The sequence below is a fragment of the Manacus candei genome, unplaced genomic scaffold (assembly GCF_025592945.1).
Source record: "Manacus candei isolate 608988 ecotype Guabito, Panama unplaced genomic scaffold, ASM2559294v1 h1tg000020l, whole genome shotgun sequence".
NCBI lineage: Eukaryota > Metazoa > Chordata > Aves > Passeriformes > Pipridae > Manacus > Manacus candei.
This window is the reverse complement of record NW_026138068.1, coordinates 2,735,283-2,754,473: the sequence shown is the minus strand read 5'-3', so window position 1 is coordinate 2,754,473 and position 19,191 is coordinate 2,735,283. Positions and strand designations below refer to the sequence as shown.

Genomic DNA, 19,191 nt, shown 5'->3' with positions numbered 1-19,191 from the left:
AGATAATTTGGGTAAAGCAATAAAAGAGGAAAATTAATTAAAAAGCATGTGCTAATTGTAGGGAGCATGTGCCTGGAAAGAAGAAGCCGTGGCAGAAAGGCAGCCGGTGGAGAGGCCGGGCACCCTCCCTGTGCATCCTGGAGGGCAGCGAGGGCTGAGACCGGGCACAGCTCAACACATATCCCGCGGGCACCGAGGCGAGACGGAGGGGTGCTGTGCCCCCGAGGTGCCTCATCCTGCACTCCTGTGCCCCCCATGTCCCTTAGCGTCCCCCTCGGGGTGTCCCCGCCGTGACCAGTCGTGTCCCCTCCGTGTCCCCTCCGTGTCCCCCCGGCCCGGCCCGCGGGGACGCGCTGCAGTTACCGCGGTGGCCGCCAGGTGGCGACGTTGTAACGGGCGCGGTGCGGGCGCTGCCCGGGCCCGGGGGAGAGAGGAGAGGGATGGGGGGAAAGGGATAGGGGGAGAGGAAGGATGGGGGCAAAGGGGTGGGGGAGAGGGGCCGCAAGGAGAGGGGAGATGGTCATGAGGCTCCATCACCTCTGGTGATGGGCTTCTGTGCTATCACGGAACGGTTTGGGTTGTTAAAACCCCCGTCCCGTTCAAACCCCACTGTCATGGGAAGGGACACCTTCCACTAGACCAGGTTGCTCCAAGCCCCGTCCAACCTGCCCTTGAACACTTCCAGGGATGAGGCATCCACAGCTATCGAACACTCTAAATCATTTGTGAGGATGTGGGAGACACTGGGATGGCTCGTACCTCACTGCTGGAGGACAAGGCAGAGCCCTGGCACAGCCCCAGCCTTTCCCATTGGAGAAGCCAAAAACCCGACCCCCAAAACAGTGGTGGCATGGGGGAGGCAGCAGGACCCCTGACAGGGTTTCTGGAACCCCAGGACCAAACCTGCTCAGTGACAGCTGGCAGGGGCTTCACTGCCTTCCCTGGCACAGGATGGGGATAGAGTTCTGGGAGCAGCAGTCTGCATCCCCATGAGGGTCTTTCTTCTCTGTGCCCAGGGCTGAAGCTGAGCCTGAGCTCCTGGGCAGTTCCAGGGCCTGACACATTCCCACTTGCCCTGATGGCACCACTGTCCCACAGTGGGGTTCCTGGTGTCCCTCTGCCCAACCCTGGGACAAGGCAACTGAGTGAGCTCACGTCACTGATGGCTCACCATCATTTCTGGCTCACCACCACCACTGGTTCACCACCACAACTGTTTCACCACCACCACTGGCTCCTCACCACCACTGGCTCTCCAGCCCTACTGGCACATGACTCTTGCTCCCAGCATCGCCCCTCGACTGCCTAATGGGGCTGGACCACTGCACAAAGACATGGATCACAAACGCCAGGAAGGCAGGAATAAATTAATGCCTAGAATTGGAATGGGAGCGTGCTGAAATCTCCTTTTTTTTTTTTTTTTTTTTTTTTTTAAGTACACAGAAAAGCCCCTTCCATATTTTAATTAAAAGCCTTTCAGTAGAGGAGGCAAGGGGCTGCCATTTACAACGGTCTATTGTCAGGCACACAAAGCAAACCGGGCTGGAAACAAACTGATTTATTAACCTGCGCCTCGCAGCGTCCCCTGGGGTGGGTGAGCCCTACATGGGAGGGGAGTGTAGGATCGGGGTCCCCCTGCTCTCCCTGGGGTGCTCCAGGGCCCCTGTGCACTGCCTGAGGGGACACAGGGGTGGGGATGGTTCGTGCCACCCCACAGCTCTCTGTGTGGCACAGGGCACAGTCCCTCTCCTCTTCCTTATGGCTCCCATTGATTTATTAATGATTCGGCCAAACAGAAACATTCCTCCAAAGCCCACAATTTAATTTGCTCACCAAAGATGCCAAGTTAGTTTTATTCCTGATTTATGAGCAGGCTCCTCTGTTCCCTGGGCAGCAGAGCAGGGAGGTGATTTATGGGTGTGAGATCAGCTTTGTGGGCGCAGGAGAAAGTCTCCCTGCCTGGGACCTGTCCTGATGGGGTCCAGCAGCAGATTCCTGCAGGATTTTAGTCATGGACAGACTGGGCAATCCCTGTTGCTGGCACAGACAGGACACATTTGCATCAAAGAGCAGAAACCAGCTCACCCCCAGCAAAGACCACCCATCCCACCTCTTTTACTGATAAGCAAACCTCCCCCTGGCCCTGAGGGAGGGATGGAAATGAATTCCCACGCGGGATCTCCCCTTGCACAGCCTGTGCTCCCACCCCTGGCTAATTACAGTCTCATTAAGCCAGAGGTGAAGCAGCTGCCTGGTACCACCAGCAGCCCCAATCTCATTACAAACCTCAACGACTCCCAGCGGTTTCTACTCCCTGATTGTGGTTGTGGGGGTAAGAAAATCTATTTATAGCACCTGGGTTCCCTGAGCAAAGTAAGGAGGCTTGACTTGGGTGCCCCCAAGGAGGGGTAGCACACGTGGTTGGGGTCTCAGAGCACCATGAAAATTGTTGTTGATGTCAACAGGGTTGAAATTTCAGCTCAGCATTTTCATCTGGGGTCCCCCAGTTCCAGGGGGATGTTTTTGTTGTGGGACCATGAGAAGGATCTGCCATGGGAACCCCTTCTGCAGCCAGCTCTGGAGGTGAAGAAGAAGCTGACAGGGCTTGCAGGAACATCCAGGCTCTCTCTGACACAAACTGCCTCTGCTCCTGCAAATCCTTTCTTTGAACTCTGATTTTCTGTTCACTTGTTCTTCTGCCTGAGGCATTTTGCAATTGTGGGATCGTGAGCGACTCCTGAGTTTCTCTGAGTGGAGGAGATGAGAAGAACAAGAGATGAGAAGAACAAGATCGTTTCTTGGCTGTTTGTGCTACAGAGTGGGGCCAAGGTCACTTTGGGTGTCTGCCTTACCCTTTTGGACAGTTTTCCTGGCCCAGGAGCAGACCTGTCCCTGTGACAATTGGAAGCACCTGCAGAGCAGGGAGCAGTTTGAAGGGTGTTCCTTTTCTTTGATGTCTTCTGAACTCAAATGGTGCTTTTTAGTGGAATCCCAAGAGTCCTGCAAAATGCAGGGAATAGCAACAGGATTTTATCTGGGCAGTGAGGGACTGTTTCTTCCCCAGCTACATGCAGAGAGAGGCTTCAGCACTGCAGGATCTGCTGCACCAAAAGGAGCTGAGAGCTTTGGGAACAGTGAAGGACTATGAGTGACCACTGCAGGAGCGTGTCTGGGTTTGCTGGTGTCCATGCTCCCTCCAGCCCTTTGGAGTACAGGGATCAAAAGGTGACAGGTAAGACAGGGGGAGCAGGACAGTGGTGAACAAGGTGGCTGCTGCTCGCTGCCCTCATCCTCTCTGCAGTTTTGGAGGCAAAGCAGCTTGTGAACCCCTGGGAACACTTTGGGATTATATCCCCCTCCGTGGGGTGGTGGTGGGGAATGAGCTTGTCTGGGAGAGGGGAGCTGGCATGTGGATTTGTGTTCCAGCCTGGGAGGAGCCCCTGGGCTCCTCCACGAGCAGAGACGTGCACGTGTCTGCACAGCAGCCCGGGGTGTTACCTGCTCCTTGGCAGGAATATTAAACTGCTGCACTTGCTTGGTCTGCAAATACCCGCCTGCAAAAAGGACCCGAGGGGCAGCTCCGTCCTTTTCTGCTCAAAAACGAGTCACAGCCAGCGGGGTTGGGGTCCCTTCAGGGCAAACTCGGCTCTGCTGAGGGCTTACCGCTTCCCAGGGGATTGGGAATTGATTGTCCAAGCCCTTTGGGGGTCGGGGTGATCAGTGCAACAGGCTATGGGACAACTAAGGGCTGAAACTGTAACGTTCTTTTCCTGCAGTGGGGAAGCAGAGTGGGAATTCCAGGTACAGGTGCTGCTGGGTGGGCTCTGTTCCTCTGCTGAAGTTGTTTGGATTCCTCAGAGCCCACCGCACTGAGAAATTTAAAAATGCAGCCCTAAACCAGCCTGAACTCGGCGTGTTTCTGAACCCGGGGTGTTTCTGGCCGCGGAGCGCTCAGAGCGTGTTTGCTGTAGCCGTTCCCGGCAGGTCAAAGGTGCTGGATGGGGCAGATTAGGGGAAGGAAAAAAAAAAAACCTAACCAAAAAACCCTGGAAAAGTTTAACCGGCGTCTTCCGGCTGGCGATTTTCCAGCTAAAAGCCTCGACTGGGCTGGGAAAAAACCCCACCATCACCCGGAGGGCTCCGCGACCCTTCCCCGTACGGAGACCCACGGATGTGGGGGGGGTTGGTCCTGGAGCGACGGGGGGGCGATGCTCGGGGGTGGTCCCGGTGGGGAGAGGGGTGGATCGGGGGGGAAAGGGGTGGTCCCGAGGGGAAGGGGAGTGGACCGGGGGGGTTCCCCCTCCCTCCCCGGCGCGGGGCCGTCCCCGGTGGGGGCGGGCGGGCAGAGCCCCCCGGTCCGCGCGGCTCCGCGCCCCCTCCGCGCCACCGGGCTCCCCCAAGATGGCCGCCGAGGTGGGATCGATGTGTCGATACCGGACACGGTTTGATGTCCGCCGGCTCCAGGTCGGTGGCGGCGGCGGGCGCGGGGCTGGCGGCGGGCGGGAGGGAGCGGGAGGATGGAGGGGAAGGGGGGGGGGGGTGATCCGGGCGGCCGCCCCCATCCCTCCCTCCCTCCCTCTCTCTCTCTCCCCCCCCCCCGCGCCCGCCCCCCTCCCTCCGCCCGCCCTTCCCCATCGATAGGTATCAGAAATTGATCCCCCGCCGCCGCCGCCGCCGCTCTTTGTTCGGCGCCGCCCGGGAACATGGAGCAGCGCTAGCGGCGATGGAGCCGCGATGGAGCCCCGGCCCCCGCCCCGCCGCCCCCGAGGTGACAGCGGGGCCGGGGGGCGGCCGCCGCTCCGCCCCGGCGGGAGGGAGGGAGGGAGGGAAGTTGCGCGGGATGAAGTTGCGGGGAGCGCGGCCCCCCGCGCCGCCCCGCCAAGTTTGTGGCGGTCCCCGCCCGCGGAGCGGAGCCGCAGGTGCCCGCGGGCTGCCGAGTGTCCCCGGTGCCCCCCGCAGCCCCGTCCCCGCGTCCCCCGGTGCGCGCGGGGCGGGCAGAGCCTCGCGGGTGCGGTGATGGATGCGGGGATGGCGGAGCGGGGCTGCCCGGAGCCCCGCCGCCCTCCCATTGTTATCCAGGGCCGGTGTGCGGGGCCGGTGCGGGGGCTCGGCCAGCCCTGAGCGCCGGGAAGGCGGTCGGTGCCAGGCGGTGCTGCTCGGGCCGGGGATGGATGCGGCGGGGGGGCGGCAGCTCCTTTGTGGCTCCGGGCAGGTCACGGCCGCCGTATCCCACCGTGGTACCCTCGGTCTGTGAAATTCCCGGTAAGTCCTTTGTTACCGTGTGCGGGGGAAGGTTGGCCGGGGGCTGCTGACAGTTTGTGACCTTAAATGCGCACCTTAAACAGGAGGCGGATAATTAACACAATGGCTCTCCCAACATAATGGGATGAAACCCAACCTGGAGCCGCTACAACAGCCGAAACGCTCATTTCCATGGATATTAAACGGGTTTATCCCTGTAGGATATTCCGGAGTTTAAAATGCAGCATGCTTCGGAGGGGAGTAAACAAATTGCAATGCGATTTATGGGGCTCCGGTACTGGATCAACAGTTCCAGCATTTTAATACATTTTGGCTTTTAAGCAGATTATGTGCCGCGTTTGCGCTGCGCGACCCGAAAAGTACCGCAGGTACCACGGCCGGTGGGTTTGCCATGACTGCTCCGCTCTGGCTTTGTGGAAGGGAAGGGATTACGGCTCTAAGCGCTTCGGATACAAAAGCGTTCCCCGCTAAATCGCGCTAATGACTTTTCCTGGGTGCGCGCAGACCTTTATTTAAAGATAAATATTGGCAACTACTTTGCCGTGGGTCTCTCAGGGGTGAACTTTGCCGGAGGGAGAGGTGGGCTGCGAGGTGGCAGCTCTCCTTTCCCAGCCTGCCGGGGGCTGGAGACCGACTCCTGTCCAGGCAGCAGTTCTGCCGCCTCGCCGGGATCACGGTGGGAAAGGTGACCTTGTGCCAGCTTGGCCTAATGCCCTCCATAAAAAAATAAAATTAAAAAAAAAAATGGAAAACGAGAAGAAAAAAAAAAGGAAGGGGGGAACAATCCATTTATATTCTTCCAAGAGCTTTTTCCTTTTTTTTTTTTTTTTCCCCCATTCCTTTTTAATGGATGGGTCTGAGCAGCTCTGGTGGCCTGGGGCTGGCCGGGAATGGCAGAGTTTGAGCCGCCCTGATGAATGGTGGGCATATGGAAAACACAGGGATAATGTGCTACTCGGCAGCGCTCGGATCGAAACGGCGCTGAGCCCTTTTACGGCGGAGAGTCGCGGAAATGAGGAGAGATAAAATTCCATCAAAGATAATGCCAGACGTATTTCACCGGGTTATGAGATTGGTTTATTGTGTACATTACTAATGCAGTATTTTTTTACAGCTTTCTTGTGTGTAATAGTCAGAGTGGGATTCGTACCTTCATGAGTTTTTTGGGTTTTAATTTGCTGGGGGTTTATTGCTTTCTGGGCAGCACTGTATGGATTCTGTCCTCCGTGTGCTGCTTGAATCCAACCCGTTCCGTGGTAAAACAGCAAAAAAAAAATGGGAAGAGCTGCGAGCTGCTGGTTTGGGATAATAAATACAACGGCGAGTGAGAGCGATTAGAGCCATCTTTTATAAATGTCTTCACATCTCATTATGCAGATGAGCTCTGGCTACACGGCTCCAGCCTTTGGTTTGTCAAATAAAATGTTCTTCGTTTTATTTCCCGGGAATGCAAATGTTCTCCCTGTGCTGGAGTTGGGCACAAACTTCAGCGGCGGCGGCTCTGCCGGATGGTGGTGAGCCGGGAGCCTGCGGAGCGTGGTCTGGTTGATGAAATGTTTTTGCTGTTTAAAGTTTAGGGGAGGCAAAAAAAAAAAAATACACAACTGTGGATGTGATTAAAATATTATAACCTTATGATATTCTGAAGTGCATAAATTTTACATATCAGCTGCAGAGGGAGTTTAGACATCCATTAAATGATATGACAGCTTGACTTATCTAAATGTGCATCATTTAACAATGTGTCAAAATTCTGCTTTATATAGACGACAGCAGTAAATAAGCTATCAGTCCTCTTGGCTGGAGCTTAATTCCTGGAGCTTGGACTAATAAACTTAACTGCATTCTTGTGGAGCAGCAGGATAACCTCGGGGGGAGGCTGAGGTGCTTCTGGGGAGCTTCACCTCTGCAAATTCTCTGGGTGCCGTGTGTTTTTAGGGCTTTTAAGGAGAGACTGGTGGGACCTTCTAGATTCCTCCAGTATCTCTAGCACCCAACACTATCTGTCCTCATCCCTGCTGGAGGGTGGGATGGTACCTGAGGGAAAGAGAGGGGGAGCCCAAGGGAGCTCTGGGTGCCCCCATCTTGGGGGGGTTTTGTTTTTCCAAGCTGAATTCTCAGGGCTTGTGGAAGTGCAGCCTGTGCCTGGGGCTGGCTGAGAAGCCAGGTTGGGAGGTTGAGAATGTGGTTTTGGCTTTCCAGTGGCTCCAGCTGCTCCCGGTGCATTGGGGCGTGGGGAGTGTTGGCTGCAGAATCATCTGGTTTAACCAATTAATAGGAATTTGGGAGCAGTGGCAGTAACGAAGCTGTTCTGGCTGATGCCTGTCTCATGGTTGGGTTGTCTGTGGTCTGATAGTTGAGTGCTCCTCTTGAGTGGTTCCCAATGACCAGGGCATTCATGATGGTGCTCTTTATGTGGATTCTCTGCTGTCTCCTGTTGCGGTTGTGCTCTGTAGCCTGTCTGTTGATAGGAACACTGGAGATGTTTCTTTCCCTCACCCAGGAGCTCTGTTTCCTTAGAGACTGATGGTTCTGGGATGTAGCTGATGCTGCAGCATCAGCAAGTTCAAACCTTGGTGGCTGGAGGACTTGTGTGTCTCTGAACTTCACTGTCATTGACCACTTCGATGTCCCCTTCCTCCACCACAGCTCCCTCCTTGGGACAGGCTGAGGTGCAGCATCCATCCCACATCCCCCAAATCCTTCATTAGAAGCGAATGCTTGGTATTTCTACTATTTCCAATTCATATGTGAAGGGAAGAAGGAGAAGGGCCGTGTTTCTGGTCCCACCTGCTGTGGGGTCTGTGTTGAGCGGCGCCAGAAAGTCGGACCGTGAAGTTCCTGAACTGAAATTTGATTTTTTTTTTTCTTGTGGCTGAATAATTGAGACACTGCCAGACAAGAAGAGCTGCAGAAAATGAGAGTTTATCTTTAGCTCCACAGCTCTCACTTTAGAAACTGGTGACCCCAATTCCAGCCCGAAGAGTGACTTCTTCCCTAATTAATAAATCCATTAATTAATTGTGTGCGTGCTGCAGCCCATTAGAGATGTATGCACTGGCCTCCTGATCCAGTTTAGTGGATTGTCTCTATGGCCTTGGAAGGGGGGGGGAAAAGGGATTGTGGCCAAGAGGCAAATAGGGGACAGGGATGGAAATATAATTTGATTTTTGTGGGACTGGAGGGAAGAGTCTGAGCTGTGCTATCTCCCGGTGGGTTTTCCAGCTTGGAGATGAGTATGGGGAGCTCTTGGGGTTGCTGTGCTCACTGAAAGGGGGGAGAGCGTGGAAGGAGCCTCAGGGGGTGCTTCTTGCATCGATGGTGGTGAGCAGGGAGCCGTTTCCTTGGGCTCCCAGGGCTGCAGCATCACCTCCCGCTGCCTCAAGCCATGAGTTTGGCAGGGCTCAGCAGGGCCTCTGTGCTGCAGGTGGAGCAGAATGTTAAAGGGTTTGGTGATCTGAATTATTATTTATGACCAGATTAAGCAGGCAGTACACTCCCAGCCTGTGAGTCCTTTAGGAGGCACTTGCTTAACCAGAGAACCTCAGCGGAGCGCGCGGAGCTCGCGATTCGTCTCCCTCCATATGTTGGCTCAGGAGCTGCTCCCTTCAGTTAATTTTTCTTTCTGTCTGCAGAGACTTGAAATGAAAATACAGGCAAATTGTTGTGTGTGCTGGTCCCAGGGCTCCTGTTTTCTCTGCTCAAAGGGAAGTTGACTGTTGGCTAAAGAAGCACCATCTTTAAATGCAGGAGGCTTTGCTTGCCTACGGATTTGGGGGTCAAGGGACCCGTCTGCTTCCCTATTTTCCCTCCCTGGTTTTGCTGGTTGGAGAAAATCAGTGTGTTTTGGTTCCCGGAGGAGTCTCTGTGTCCCATGAGATGGTGATGTTGCTGCTTCCCTCCTCCCTTGGGTGCTGGTGTAGTCATGGAGCTACATCCCTGGCTGCGGGAATTCCCACACCCCAAATTTCAGGGAATTATCCTGGGACCTGCCAACACAACTCGGCAAATTGAAATTACAGGACCATTGTTCGTGGGGAGGGAGGGCAATGGGGAGCTGCAGCATCCTGCTCCTCAGCAGACCTTGAAATGGAATTAATTTAGGATTGGGAAGCGACGGTTTGTGCTCCCCCCTCACCAGGCTTCGAGACAGAAACCACACCAGGGCTCCCCTGCTGTATTGATGGTGTAACACGTTCCCTCTCAGATTGGAAAAGGCGCATTAGAGACATCCATTCCCCCCAAAAAGCCTGGCTGAAGTTTCTCAGAACATTTTGTACCATCCTGCTCCTATTACCGAAAGATGTAATTCCCCAACTTGGGAGATAATAAGCAGGTATTGACTTCTGCTGGGGTCATTATCAAGATTTATTCAGTCAATATGGCTCCTTGGGTCAATAAATCTTGAGGTTGATAAAGGAGGAATATATACTTGCAGACTTTATTAAAAAGTTTTCCCCTTCTGTAACACTTTCTCCTGTGTGTTGCAACAGGATCTGTGACTGAGTTTTCTTTGATTACCTTTTTTTTTTTTTTGGTGGTGCACATTTTCCTGCAGCTTTTGGTGTATTTTTCCAAGACGGCAAAACCTGGGAGGAAGGATTTGGCCCCCTGCTGTGCTATGATTCCCACTCTCCTTGCTTGGTTTTGGGGGGAGTGGGATCTGTGGGTGCCTCACCCCATCATCTCAGGGCTCAGTGGTGGGGAGGATGGGACCAAGCATGGGGCATTGGGTTTTTCTCTGGGAGGGTTAAAACTCAACATTCCTGTCCCCAGCCCCCTGTGAAATAATGGGATTGTGTCCCCTTCCCCATCACAGGTGCCTGGAGAAGACTCCAGGGAGACCTTAGAACACCTTTCAGTGCCTAAAGGGACTCCAAGAGAGCTGGAAAAGGACTTTGGACAAGGACATGGAGTGACAGGACTAGAGGGGATGGCTTTAAACTGAAATAAGGTAGATTTAGATTAGATATTGGGAAGAAATTCTTCCCTGTGAGGGTGATGAGGCCCTGGCACAGGGTGCCCAGAGAAGCTGTGGCTACCCTGTCCCTGGAAGTGTCCAAGGCCAGATTAGATGGGTCTTGGAGCAACCTGGGATAGTGGAAGATGTCCCTGCCTCTGGCAGGGGGTGGGACTAAATGACTTTTGAGGTCCTTTCCAGCCCAAACCATTCCATAATTCTATGAAATCTCTGGATTGGGTTGAGGTGGGACAGCTGTGACACTCTGCACTGGGCTGGGCTCTGTCCCAGCACCCACTTGCTGCCCTGGGCGATGCCTTTGTGCCTCAGTTTCCCTGTTCCTGGGGCACAAGGAATGGAGTATTTTTGCAAAGCAGCACCTGGGGGTGAATCACCCCAAAAAGGGGTCTGGCAGCATTGTGGGGGTTGTGCCCATGCCCTGGGTGTGTGGCTTTGGGCTGGTCCATCATCTCCTGCAGCACAGGCCCCTCAGAAGGGTTGCATGTATGGTTTGTGTTCCCATGCAGGGGATCTCAGGGGGCATCTCTGCCAGGAGATCCAGGCTCACAGTGAAGAGCTGGCTCTCAAAGTCAGCAAGCTGTGGGGGGTCATCAGCAAAATCTACCCAAAAAGCTAAGATAGCCTGAAATCTGGAGTGCTCATTATGAGCCAGAGTGCTTTTAATGTGCAGGGGCACAGCAGCAGTCCCCATTCCTGGGTTGACCCCGTCTGTTGCTCACAGATCCCAACTCTGGGTGGAGAGGGAGCCTCAGATGATGGGGCACAACAACTGCTCACCCCAGGTCTGCAGCCAAGATCCCCATCAGAAGAGCAGTGTGTGATGATGGTCTCCTTCAACCTCATCTACATATTTAATATGAATTATTTTGGTCGTGTCTGCCCAAGCCCTGCTTTGCAGTATTCAATATTCCCACAGTCAGTGGCTTTTTTTAAGCTGAGCTTCCCTGGACACGCCAACAGCTCCTTCCAAGATGGTTTCAGTACCTTTTACTCTTTACTATGGCCTTGCTGTTTAATTGATTTTTGGACTAGTTAGTTGTGGCCCTCAGTGGTTTCCCCAAAGCTGCAGCAGCCCCCGGGCATTGACTTGGCTGCGTTTTCAGCGACTCGTCGCGATGGCGGGGCCGCTTTAATATTAAATGGCTCGGCGTGTCTGTGCCAGCCAGGCCTCCTGCAACAAGGATTCCTAAAAAAGTAAATAACCAATTTGAACCCCGTGTAAATATTCCTCTGGTGGGAGCTGGGCCGTGCGTCAGCCGCTCTGAGCACGCTGCCGTTGCCTCTGGTAACGCTCCCGTGGTTTTTACACCAAAGTCAGGACCTCGAGCATCCTTTGTTTTCTTCCACCGGGATAACATAATAAAGTATTACCTGGCACTGGCAGCGGGGCTTGTAATGTGTGCTGTAAGCACGGAGCCAGAGCCAGGCTGTTATTGCTCAGCCTGACTGCAGAGGACATTTATTCCTTATTAATCACTCCAACCGGGAGAGCTGCCTCCGTCTGCGGCTCTCGGAGCAGTGCACAAACATTGCTGCGTCCCTGGGAGCTGGGTAATTATTGTCCTTCTTGTCCCCCCAGTTTCTTGGCTTTGTTTTGGGTGAGTAGTGTTGCTAAAAGCCCCCCTTGATGCCCAGCACAGTGGCTGGGATGGGGTGATGGAGAGGATGGTGTCCTCCAGGAGGAGGGCTGTTGGGACCCCCAATGCTGGAGCTCTCCCTGTACCCCCCAGGATGGTGGGGGTGAATTCTCTCCAGGGAAGGGTTAGCTTGAGTCTCAGGAAAAGGTTCTTCTCCCAGAGGATGGTGGGGCACTGAACAGGCTCCCCAGGGAATGGTCACAACCCTGAGGCTGCCAGAGCTCAAGGAGTGTTTGGACAGCGCTCTCAGGGACAGGGTGGGATTGTTGGGGTGTCCTGGGCAGGGCCAGGAGCTGGACTTGATGATCCTTGTGGATCCCTTTCAACTCAGGATATTCCATGATTCTGTCAGTTTATGAGGTCTCTGAGTGGTTGCTGATGTCACGTTTGTTGTGCTGGAGTGGGATGCTCTGGCTGTGCCACTCCAGTTCCCTTTCTCTGGGGCCGGTGATGGGGTGTTCTCTGCCGATCCCAAGCACCTCCAAACTCTTCCCAGCCCCATCCCTGGCAGAGCTGAGGGTTGGCTGAGCCAGCAGGTACCTGAGGCCAACAGGACTCTGCCCTGGGCACGGCTCCAGCACGTGTCCAGGCATCCCAGGCCAGCAGCTTCCCCGCTCCACTCTCCGCTCGGCACACACCGCAGAGGTACCGTCTCCTGCCACTGCACTTTTCTTTCGAATAAAAGCAGCTAATTAACATTATTCTTTAATTATTGCCTTTATCAACAAGGGGTCTGGTTTATACCAGCAGGATAGTCGCTTTCCTTTCCACTACCCAAGCGAATGCTTCAATTCCTGTTGCTTTTGAAATGAATTTGATGTCATCTGCCCATTGTCACTTAATGGGGACACTTGGGTAATGATTGCTCGCTCCAGCCCTGTTAGCAGCACTGCGAGCGTGTAATTTAGCCCCTTAGGCAACGGTACTTTTGAAATCTCTGGATAGTTTTGAACTCTCTGTTCTTAATTAAATATGCAATTTTTCACGGTAACCAGGTTAATTCTTTTGTGTTGTGTTGTAATACTGTTAGGAATTTTCATAGTTCTTATTAAACATTATTCAGGCATTGTGAATTCCATAATTAAAAAAAATGAAAAGAACAAAGCTTGATTCACTTCTTTCTTTTCCCTGGTTAATTTATCAAATGAATTTTGCAAATTTTTCTTTTTCTCCCCAGACGGCGTGCCAAGTGTTTTAAAGGGGAAGGATTTAATTGCTCTGTAGGGATTGGTTGGTTATGAAGGATTTGGCTGTTTGATTAGTAAACCCTATTGGGAATGGTTTAATGCTCCATGATCTTAAAAATTGTCTGATTGTGAGGCTCTCCAAGGATGTTTTCTCTCTTCCTTATGTACAGCAACGGCTTCACACAAGTGTGATTATGAGATAGAGAGGAGGGAGCAGAGGTTGGGGCTGGGTGAGCCTGCCTGCCCTGGCCATGAGGAGGAGGATGGTGGTGAGACAATCCTTGCAGATTTTGGGAATGGATCTCTGGCTGTGCCAGGATGGGACTGCTCTGGGCTGGATCCGACACTCAGTTTCTCTTCCAAGACTCGCTCCCCAATATCCATCTTGTAATATAATGGAATTTTACAGAATATCTGGTTTATTGGGAGGCAAAACCCTACTGTGTTCTCCATGTCTGAATCCCTCTGGTATCCCTCTGGGCAGCATCCCTGGAAGGATGCTGAAGTGCATAGGGAGGTCTGGTTGGGGGATCCATGCAGCCCTGGGCAGGATGATGCACAAGGAGGGATGTGGGAATGCAGCTCCTGGGGATTTAATCCAGGTGCCCTATAATAGGGTGGATCATAGAGCTCCAGTCCAGGAGTTATGTGGGTGACCAGCCTGCTCTGGGTGCAGAGCCTGGGCACATCCAGCCAGGAGTCTTTATCCAGGGAGGTTTAAAAAAGAAAAAAACAACACAAAAAATGCTCTCTTTGTCCTTTTTACTGATGGGGTTGGTACCCACTGCCCAGTTTCTGCTGTTTTTTTTTTGTTCTCCCCCTCTTGGTAAGAGGGGGCTGTGCTCTGCCCTCACACCTCCAGGCCCAAACTTCTTCACCTGAGGTTTGGATCCAGAATTGATGGAGGTGATGTCTGTGCACTGATGTTGGGGCTGTAGGGATGGGCTGGGATTCCAGCATGCCAGGGAGAGCACAATGCTCCAAAATCCCTGCTGGGGAACAGCCTGGGCTTCACTTCCAGAGTGTCCAGGAGCATCCCTGTGGGTGCTAGCACTGCCAGGGATTCTCTGAATTGTTTTTAAAACCCTTTTGGACTTAATATGAGGGGGGGAAATCGATAATTGGTGTTTTTAGCCATATGGTACCAGTTGGGGTCCCCTGGGTCCTCCTGAGGTTGTGGGGTGAAGGATGGTGATGGGCTCAGTATTAAATATCAGAACAACCCCAGCGTGCTGCTGTCACCCAGCGGGTTTTGGGGGGAGCAGGAGGGGTTTCACCTCCCACCTGATGCCTGGAGCATCCCTGGGAGGTGCCGCTGGCTGGGAGACGCAGCCCAGCCGGGATCGATCGCAGCCAATCTGAGGGGGCTCCCCAGGGGTTGTTTGGGCTTTAAGGAGAGGTCAGAGAGTCATTAAACTTATAAATATATTATGATTTAAGAGAAGAGCTGTCGTTATCTTTGAACTTGGTTTATGTGGCGCTGATTTCTCCCCGTTCTGGTTGGAGCCAGGTGGATTTGCCAGGCTGGGGCTGCCTGGGCAGCTCTGGGGAGGAAATAAAGAATTCAGCACTGTTGGGCTGGGGGACTTCGCCCCAAAAAGCATTAAAATCTACACTTAAACCTGACAGTTTTCCCCAAAAAACTTGCAGAAAGGTGTTGGTTTGAGATTTAGGGAACCAAGTGGTGCTGTGGTGGCTCAGCAGGCAGCGATCCCAGGTGCTGGCAACGGTGTGGGGTTGGAATCTGTGGCAAGGCTGGGCCTTTTCTGCATCATCTTTTGCATGAATTGAATGTTTTTGGTGAGGGACAAGTCAGCAGCACATGGTGCCCATGGTGTGGGCATGAGCACAGCCCCCTCTTACCAGGGGTGGGAGAACCAAAAAAATCAGCAGCAACTGGGCAGTGGGTACCAACCCCACCAGCGAAAAAGCACAAGCAGATCATTTTTGTGTTGTTTTTATCTTTTTTAAAACCTCCCTGGATAAAGACTGCTGGCTGGGTATGCCCATGGTGTGACCACAAAGGAGCATCACCAGCCCATAAAGTGAGATCCAAGGGGCCCCCCAGCAGTGGCATCAACCCATCACGACATCTCCATCGTTGGGTTGAGCAGCGTGGGCCAGAGTTGCAAGCAGGACTTAAAAATAACAATTGAAATTAAGCAAATCCCAGTTGTTCCCCCGGTTTCCCCGTTCCTCGTGGCTGAACCAGCGATGCAGGGATGCAGACCGTTTGCTCTGCGAGTTTTGCTCGGCGGTGGTGGCACAGGGTTGGAGCAGAGAGCAGCGACGCTGCCGGGGCTTTCCACGGCGTCGTGCTGAATCCAGAGAGTCATTTCAAAACCACAAAAAAAAAAGAGAAAAAAAAAAAAAAAAGAAAAGGCTAGACATTTGCAAGGCGAAGGCGAGCAGATGCCTGTAATGTATTCCCAGGCATGACACGGAGTGGCAGCGTGTCATGAACTGTGTCCCCAGGGACCCCCGGGTCTGTGATATTGGCTTTAACCCCCACCGACTCCGGTCGGGGCGTAAATTCATCAGGCTTACGGGTATTGCTCTTGGACTACTGAATAATTTACAGTTGCAGAGCCCAGCCAGGTTCAGGTCATCGGGGTTCATGGGTTAATAACAGGTTTGGTTTTTGTTGTCAGCAGCTGCCTTGATAACATATGAAAGAATCCTATTCTGTTGATTAGATTTTGAAATGGATCAATTTTTAATCAGCAGAACATCTGACTCACTCAATAAGAGGAGCGTGGTGGAGACAGGACGAGGGGCTCGTTATTTACAGGATTGTTTGTTTTTACTAATACGCAAATCCTCGCCGGGGCCGGAGCCTGGCCCTGCCTTCCCTTTCCCTGGCTCCCCCAAAATAAATCGCTGGGATTATCTGCAGCCTCGTGCCAGGTATTTGGTCCATCCGCTGACTGGGTAGGAAATCCATGGTGCTGCTCAGGAGATCCGAGATCATGCTGGAGCTTTGATTTAGTTATCGTGTTATTGATGGAAAACACTTATAAATCACCAAATCTTGTCTATAAAGGCATTGTGGGGGTGTTTGGCTCACAGCTTCCCGAGCATCCTGTGTGGAACTCCCCTCTCTGAGGGCCACTGGCAAACCTTGGTGGGATGTGGAAATATCCTGCCCAAATTCCTGCCTGTGAGCAAAGTTTCACGGGGGATAGCTTTGATTTCATCATTAAAGAGATGGATCCCCATGAAAAGTTAAATACTGAGTGGAGACCTGGCCAAAAGCTTTGTTTATTTATTTTACAATTATTTTGTTTGATTACCCGGGTGCAAACAAATATCCAAAGGTGACGTATTTCATTGCATCTTGAAATGTGTTTCTTGTAAAGACACGCGTAAAATAAACATTGTTTTTTTAATAATAAATTATTATTATTATTTTTTAAATGGAATCCACTGGGTCAAAATTTTGGCTTGAAGCCAACCAAGTGGTTAACAGCCACCAATCACAGGACTGCCTGAAAAGGAAATTCTTATTTTTAATAACAGAAAAGGTAGAAGTCTCATAAATATAAGAGTGTCACTGGCCGTGTGGTGGCTGGCTGGGGACACTCTGTCACTGGCAGATATTGATATAGATAAGAACTCGTAGGGATGATAATTTGCATGGATTTGCCCTGGGTGCTTTGGGATTTTTACTTTTAAAACTTTTACCTTCTGGCAGTCTCCTTAACCTAAATAAATATTTTCCCTCCGATCGGTTAAGTTCATGGCTGGGGGTGAGGAATTGCTCCTGGCGGATTATTTATTTCTTCCTTGAAAGTGTTGCCTCTTCTTTAAAATCTGGTGTATTTCTGCGTTTATATGTATAGTTTTCCTGTTGATTTGTTGAGTGATTTAAGCACCAGGAAAATGGGGATCCCCAGGAGATGGGAATGCCAGGGATGGGGATGTGAGCATGGGAATGAGCCTTCTGGTCCAGCTGGGTGTTGTAGCTTCTTCCAGCCCCACTCTGGGCACCCACTCTGTGTTTGCTGACATTTGCCCACAACCAGCCATGCTCCAAGGTTTCCTCTGGAGCTTTTACAGCCCCATATTCCAAGGGCTCATTCCTATAACCTGGGAATAACGCTATAGGTAATGGGTGTTTGCTCTCACGCCCATCAGCGATATATCAACTCCTCCTAAATACATTAGCGACATCAGAAGGTTAAATATGCATATTATATCATCCCTGGCGGGTTTATTTGCAGGAGAGCAATGGGTGTCACAAGTTCACCACTTCAAAATTAAGTTTATTTTAGTGATGGAAAATGTGCTTCTTCTATTGAGCATCTGCCGGTTATTTTCTGAGAAGAGTTGGAAGAAAAACAGTTTTGCAAAGAGTAGATGGGTAGCTGAGCTGGTTTTTATTTGATAGTGGGTGCTTAGAAAGTGCTGATGGAGTTGATGAGGCTTTAGTTGCCGATGTCGGGCAGTGGGGAGCTGCCCTGGGGATTTGCCCAGTTCTTGGCTCCTCTGGTAACTTATTAACTCTCAAAATTGCCCTCGTGTTTAGCAGCTAAGGAAATTAATTGCTGAAGGATCCCTGGGTTTTAGTGTCATTGCTCTGGACAGGATTGATCCAAAATGGTGCCGGGGCCAGTTCTGCCACTGTGTGGGAGCCAGGTATTGTGTGAGGGGAGCAAATGGGGCTGATGGGGCTGGACATGGTGCTTTGCCACTTCCTTTGCAGTGTAAGGACTTGAAAAAGGGTTACTCCTTTGCAGCTCAGTTTTCTTGCCAGGGTTCCCATCTCTGGAAGTGTTCAAGAGAGGTTGGAACGGGCTTGGAGCAACCTGTTCTAAGTGAAAGGTGTCCCTGCCCACGGCAGGGGGTTGGAACGAGATAATCTTCAAGGTCCCTTCCAACCCAAATAATTTCGTGATTCTCTGATTCATTTGGGGTCTGTGAATATGTACCCCAACTGTCCCATGTGTTGTTCCAGAGCTGCACTGATTTGATCCAGACTTACTCAGACCAGCACATGCTGTCTTCTCCTTCTTCCCCCTTGATTTTTTAAGCCATTTAGCAATGTATGATACTCCAGCAATTTTGGGCACCACAGGGAATTTGGGCTCATTAGGACTCACTGTGGGGACCATGCAGATTTTGCCTTTTGACAGCAGTGCTTTCCTCCTCACCCATCTCTCCCTCTCATATTGAAGGACTCCCCTTCCCACCAGGATGCATAAGCTGAGCCTGGAAGGGTTTCTGTGCTCTAGTCTTTTTTTAGGCTAATAATTAAACCATAATAACAGAGCCCAGCATCTCTTTATTTAAAGAGCAGATGGAGTGTCCTGGATATTAGCATGGCCCTGGCTCCAACGGTGCCAGCAAGTCCTGGAGCTTGGGGTGTGGATGTGCCCCCCCAGGACTGTGTTATTGGGAAGGCAGTGGGCAGCAATCCCATGGGACACCGGAATTACAAGGGCACTGTTAAGTAGAGGTGAGCTGAGATGCTTTTCCTGCCCAACTTTCCTGTCCCACAGCTGAACCCCATTGAGCTGCTTCAAAAAGCACTTTAGGATCCTGATGGTTCATGACTCCTTCCCACTGTCTGAGCTGGCAAACCTGGCTCAGCCCTGTGCTGGGCAGCTCTCCCTCCACCCGCCCCTGCGAACGACCCGAGGAGCTGCGGCTTTTACGGTTACAACTGGAGTGGGGGTTTTTTGGTGACACACTTTATAGTGGATAATCCCAGGCTGCTACTTTACAAAGCTATAAAGGAGCCTGGCGCAGGCGGTGGCTGCTGAGCTTGCCTGGAGCTGGTTCTCCCTCCTCGCCTCAGCGATGATTTCAGGGCTGCAGATGCCATCCTAGAGGGTCCAGATCCATCACTCTTCCTTTCCCCTTTTTGTCTCCACCTGGCATCACCACCTACCCACTGTGTTGTTTACCTCCCACCCCGATTTCTTACTGAAACACCCTCTTTTTTATTTTTTTCTTAAGCAACTACAATTGATAATTTAGCTCTGGATAAAGCAACCTTCGAGCTTTTTCTTTCTCAGAGGCCAAACATTGATGTTATGTGAAAGGGGAGCTTTGAGGAGGCTTTGTATGGAACTTAGCTTCCTGAAAAATTTATTTACTGCGACTGTGATCCGCAGGAGCG

General features: G+C 52.0%; 1 protein-coding gene across 12 annotated transcripts in view; it reads left to right on the top strand.

Moving 5' to 3' along the window:
- The first annotated feature begins 2,963 nt into the window (after positions 1-2,963).
- CUX2 (cut like homeobox 2) overlaps positions 2,964-19,191 on the top strand; it is a 68,390-nt gene continuing 52,162 nt past the window's right edge. For 2 of the 12 annotated variants that reach the window (XM_051785699.1, XM_051785700.1), the window contains exon 1: positions 2,964-3,232. Coding sequence is in view for 4 of the 12 variants with exons in the window: in XM_051785704.1 (XP_051641664.1) it covers positions 4,402-4,464 (63 nt within the window). In the remaining 8 variants the exon portion in view is untranslated. Of the gene's footprint in view, positions 3,233-4,109; positions 4,156-4,285; positions 4,465-4,685; positions 4,769-4,813; positions 5,263-17,505; positions 17,706-19,191 lie in introns of those variants that run through there. The other 10 variants (XM_051785704.1, XM_051785694.1, XM_051785706.1 and 7 more) reach the window with 9 other exon arrangements.